General features: G+C 41.2%; 1 protein-coding gene across 1 annotated transcript in view; it reads right to left on the reverse strand.

Moving 5' to 3' along the window:
• AAK1 (AP2 associated kinase 1) overlaps window positions 1-5027 on the reverse strand; it is a 73785-nt gene that overhangs the window by 34954 nt on the left and 33804 nt on the right. Inside the window, exons 5-6 of the mRNA XM_009327196.1 lie at window positions 2491-2612; window positions 896-977 (exon numbers count right to left, since the gene is read on the reverse strand). Of these exons, the coding sequence (XP_009325471.1) occupies window positions 896-977; window positions 2491-2612 (204 nt within the window). The remainder of the gene's footprint in view (window positions 1-895; window positions 978-2490; window positions 2613-5027) is intronic.

Consider the following 5027-nt stretch of genomic DNA (forward strand, 5'->3'; position numbering starts at 1 on the left):
GAGCCCCACAGGAGCTGCTGCATTCCTGACTCCGAGCTGAGCTCACAGAGAGGACAGAGAACTCTTCCCAGCAGATGTCACGCCAGCAATTTTCCCTCTTGTATATGCAGATGCAGAGCTATTGAGGATACATTAAAACTCTCCTTATGCTGCTTCTGCCTTGTTACTTCCTAGCTCAGGGCTTCAGAAACCATACAAACATGCTCTGAATTAGCATTTTAAATACATCCCATTTGCTGAATCGCCACTACACTACAAACAGCACAGACTTTTTTCCATCTCCATCCCAACTGAAGGGAAGCCTTCCATCCTTGCTCAGGTTAACCAGTAACGGATTACACCACAGTTGCATTTTGCTCTCAACATGAAAAGCATGGCAAGATTGCACTGATCATTAGAAACAGCAGAGCAAAAGCTTGGTATTTGGCCAGGTTTGACAACTCGGACCTGTATTACGCTGTCCAGGATAAGCATACTATTGCTCCTGGGGGAAGGTCTATTTTCTCAGTTTTCTACTAAATTCTGACCAGTAACTTTGATTTCACGTGCTTGCAACCCAACTAAGGCACATGAAGTCAGAATACTCTGAATTTTCTCATTTAACTCTTAAGATACGAAATCAGGTTTGCACTGTTCAACCCTGTAATTTCATACATCTCTAAACTAAAACCACATGGGAGGTAGCATGCAAAGAAGCATGCATGTTTTTATCCACAAGCCACCCTGCCTAGCAGTAACTCATCAGAAATGTCAAGCAGAGGAACTCTTTATTCAGAAACTGTTCAGTCTCTTATGGAAACCAGGTTAGGCCCAGCCAGAAAGTTACCCTGTCATTTATGGTAATGAAAGCAAGCTGCAGTCTGGTTGTGTGATGTTAAGCGGTTTTTATACGTACCCATATGTCTGCTTTTGTAGTAATAAGTTTGCCACTATACAGGTTGACCATTTCTGGTGCTCTATAGGATAACGTAGTGTACCTGTAGCAGAAAGATCTATCAGTGAGTTCAAAATAGATATCGGGGGCATTTTCACAATGTCACATTTCCAAGTAATTCAAAATTCACTTTTCTAGAGTCAGTTCACTGTTGAAGTGAAAATGAAATGACATCTATTGGAAAAATTTTTAACAACAGTATCTGCTACATACCTCTAACAATAAAATACTAACTACTGCAAACTGCTCTGTGAAACCAAAGCAGTAACCAAGATCCTTTCTAAAGCAAGCAATTTACTCACAAAACAGTACAGTCATTTTAAGACCTAGAACAGAAATATTCAAGGATTCAGAGCATTAACAAGGTCAGTAGTCAAATGTCCTCTGCAATGTCCTCACTGCTGGGGCTTTGGCCAACTGTATTACAAAGATTGTAACCAGATACAGGGCTCCTAATAAATAGACTTCCATAGCAGGACTCCTGCTCAGAGTCATTGTAAATAAGGGAAAGGTTATTTCATATCTCAAACTATAGCTAGAATCTGCCTCATTTTAACAAATCACTACAAACAGAAAAGCTGGAAACTGCGCCATGGGTTAAGAGACTCTTACGATAAGATTTCCTATCAGTAGGTCTATAATTTCTGCTGCGGCACCTTGCATGCTATTTACCTTGATCACAAGAAAGCACTGCTAAAGGCAAACTTTTTGTAGACTTGTTAATAAGTGTACAAACAGGGCATTCCAAAGGGACTGCAAAGCCGGAGTAGGAGTGTTCTGAGAACTTCAGCCGTTTAAACAAGTCTAGGAAATCCATACAGGTGTAATTGAATCCTAACAAAAAGGAGGCGTTTGCACACATTTCTAACATGCTATTTTCTAGCCAGAATATTGTATTAACAGGACTGGAAAGTCTGCAGCAGTGATGATGTTAAAACTAAAGCAGGACCAAGGACCTAGAGTCTGCTCCATTCCTCATCTAGGTCCTGTTGAACTGCCACCTAAGTTCCCTTTTTAAAAGCATCAAGGTGCACCTAGTTGCTACCACTATAGCTGGTTGTGCATGAGGCAAGAGAAGGAGCCAGATTAAACACCTCAAGGTCCTTATGTTTTTGTATGAAGAGCTGAGGAGTTAGGCCATGCATTCCCTTAGTCACTGCAAGGATTTATGATGAGTGGCTCATGGAGGACAGGGATTTTGCCATCTGCTGTACCGCAGTTCAAAGAAGCCAAGATAGATGAGGGACAGAGATAGACTGACCCCATACATAACAGAACATGTCACCACCTCATCAAGGTGGGCAACTTCTCTGCATTAGTACGCTCAGTCTTTCAGGTCTAAAGCAATTACCTCAAGCTCAATTTATTGTTTCACCTTCCCCCAGGCGCTTATTTACCTGCAGCAGACACTTCTATGCAGCAGCATCCAATCTGCTGCAACAGGCCTGAGTAAAATTTAGTCCCAGTACAAGAGAAAAAAAAAAAAAAAAAAAAAAAAAAAAATCACCCTTCATATACAAACGATGTCCAAGTTGAAAAGGAAAAAGCACACTTACTTTTTGATCTCCTCCTCCACCGCATTCACCCCTTCTGTTTGAGGGTTCTGGAACTTGTTAGTAGCACTTCCAAAGTCACACAGGACATAGTGGCCACGATCGTGCAGCAGGATGTTTTCAACCTATGAGCATCACAGACAAGTACAGAATCCTCAGACAAAAAAAACCATTCGTTTTCTTTAGATGAGCCAGGGTTTTTAGTGCCTGAAGACATATCAGACATGTCTGACATAAAAGCATAACATGACAGCAAAGAAAATATGCATCAAATCTCTGTCACATCTCCTAAAATCGAAGTCAAATTGTGGAAGCATAGTCGTAACACTGCCTTCCATCCTGCCACCTCTCCTTTCTCCTTTTGCAAGCACATCACCTTGTCTCTACTAAGACTACTATGTGCTTCAGGACAAGAACTGCATCCCGGTGTCTTTAGTACTCAACTTCCTTGAGCTACTATGACCCACAGTCTGGCATCTGAATTTGGGACAGCTAATACAAGCTGTCCACAGCTTTATAAAGAGCTATACCCCCTCGCTGCCTAGTGGGGCAGAGAGGAGGCAAATGGATGACAGCACACACACTTCTGTACTTTATGAAATTATAATAAACCTCCAGTTCTTTGCCTGCATTTCACCTGACACTTCAGGTCTATTTCAAAACAAACCTCAGCTTATGCTCACACTTTAGTTGCTCGTTACCAGAATGTGTTGGGTACTCCACATTCCCTAAACAGTGGCTGTATCAGCAGAGGTTCCTCCAGCCTGCTGAGAAGATGACCCCTTTCTGTGAAATATTATTTGGTAGCTTGAATCAGACAACTGAAACAAATGCTGAAACAAACACTTGGGATAATTTAAAAAATAAATAAATAAATAAAATCAAAGTCACTGACTTTCCCCTAGACACTCACACTTAATCATGCATTAACAAAAATCTAGCTTGCATCCACCTAAAAAGCTGTCTAAATGTTACGACACTGACATAAGATGTGGAAAGACCTGGGTTCAGTTCCTTGCTTTGGCAGAACATCCCTGTATTCCAGTTCCTCATCTGTACAGTGGCATTAACAGCATGTTCTCTCAAGGGAACGCGCACAATTTTTAATGTATTTATCTTCAATCAATGTCAAATGCTCAGATACAACGAGATAAAACATACTGCTCATATATTTCAAAAAAAATCACCATATAAGTGTTCGCTAACAAAACCTTTTGGAAGTAGACCTCCCCATCAAGGATGATCTTTACAAGAAGGAAAGAAAAAGAAGGAGTCAGCATTTTAAGCATCAGAAAATGCAGCCAAATTAGAGCAGCTGAGGGGGGAAACGCTGGCTTGAAACCAAGGGTTAAACAACACCCCTTCCCCCCTCTGCTATCCATCTGCTTTGAATAAAGCATTGCACACAGATGTTCTCCCTAGCAGATCAACACTGACAGCATTATTCCCTATTCCCTGCAAATACTCAAACATTTCCAGAAGAGTCCTTCCACTTTATCTGGCTGAGAAGTCTGAGGTGACTTCTCACTGAAACATCCTGCAAGTTTTGTTAGACATCAGCACTGGACTTTCTAGCAACGAGGCTTGTTCAGTAACTTCCAGAAAAAGAAAGAAAAAATACAGCAAAACAAAGTACCTGAATTACTGCTACTGACTGCCAGGCCAGAGAAAACAGTCTTTTTAAAAGAGTATGGAGGTGTCTTCTTCCAGTCAAACACTCAGAAAGCTGCAATCCAGTTTTCAGCACTGTTGAGAGCTTACAACTCTGGCTGCAGTCTTTGACATGCCCAACACTTACAAAGTCAGCTTTAGGCCCCAAACAAAAATCTTTAAGGGAAACTACGAATTGCCTTAAGTTTTGTTAGTTACAGAATGTAGCTAGCTTCTGTCTCTACTCTCTGAAACAAATGCCTTTCTTTGCTAAAACCAGCAGTAAAGTCGTAAAAACACTGCACAGACACAGACTGGCGAGGGATAAGTAGTAAGGCTTTCTTTAACTAGCAAAATCAACACACATTATCCTCCTGTGAGCACAATGGCTTCTAAGGCTGGTATTTCTAAGTTCAGGTAGCAATTTGGGAGGGATGCACGACCAAGGTACACTTTCTGACTGCTTTCCAGCACCTTCAGGTCTCTTTAGAGATGTTTCAACTTCCCTTCCTCCCCTGGCACCATTCACTATTTACCTCTAAAAGCTTGTTTAGTATTTCATAGCAAAGAAATTAATGCAATGTGACATCTAAGAGCGCTAACTGATTTTGGCACAGGCATATTCTTAAGATGGTCAATACAAGGGTTTACCATTACAGGACTGAACAATTTTACATATCACACACTGAACACAGATCCGTCCAAACGAATTCCAGGGCAAGACTTGGCATTACAAAGAAGGGTGGTGGAAGAAGGCACAGAGATAACAGCAGCACAACATGACTGTCTTATCACACCACAGAGAAGTGCAATACTGGGAGGACTCCTGCTAAAATGAAAGCAGAATAAACTAAAACCTTTACATGAGAGCACAACCTTCTGGTAATTTC

This window comes from Pygoscelis adeliae, unplaced genomic scaffold (assembly GCF_000699105.1).
Source record: "Pygoscelis adeliae isolate BGI_AS28 unplaced genomic scaffold, ASM69910v1 Scaffold187, whole genome shotgun sequence".
In the NCBI taxonomy this organism is placed as follows: domain Eukaryota; kingdom Metazoa; phylum Chordata; class Aves; order Sphenisciformes; family Spheniscidae; genus Pygoscelis; species Pygoscelis adeliae.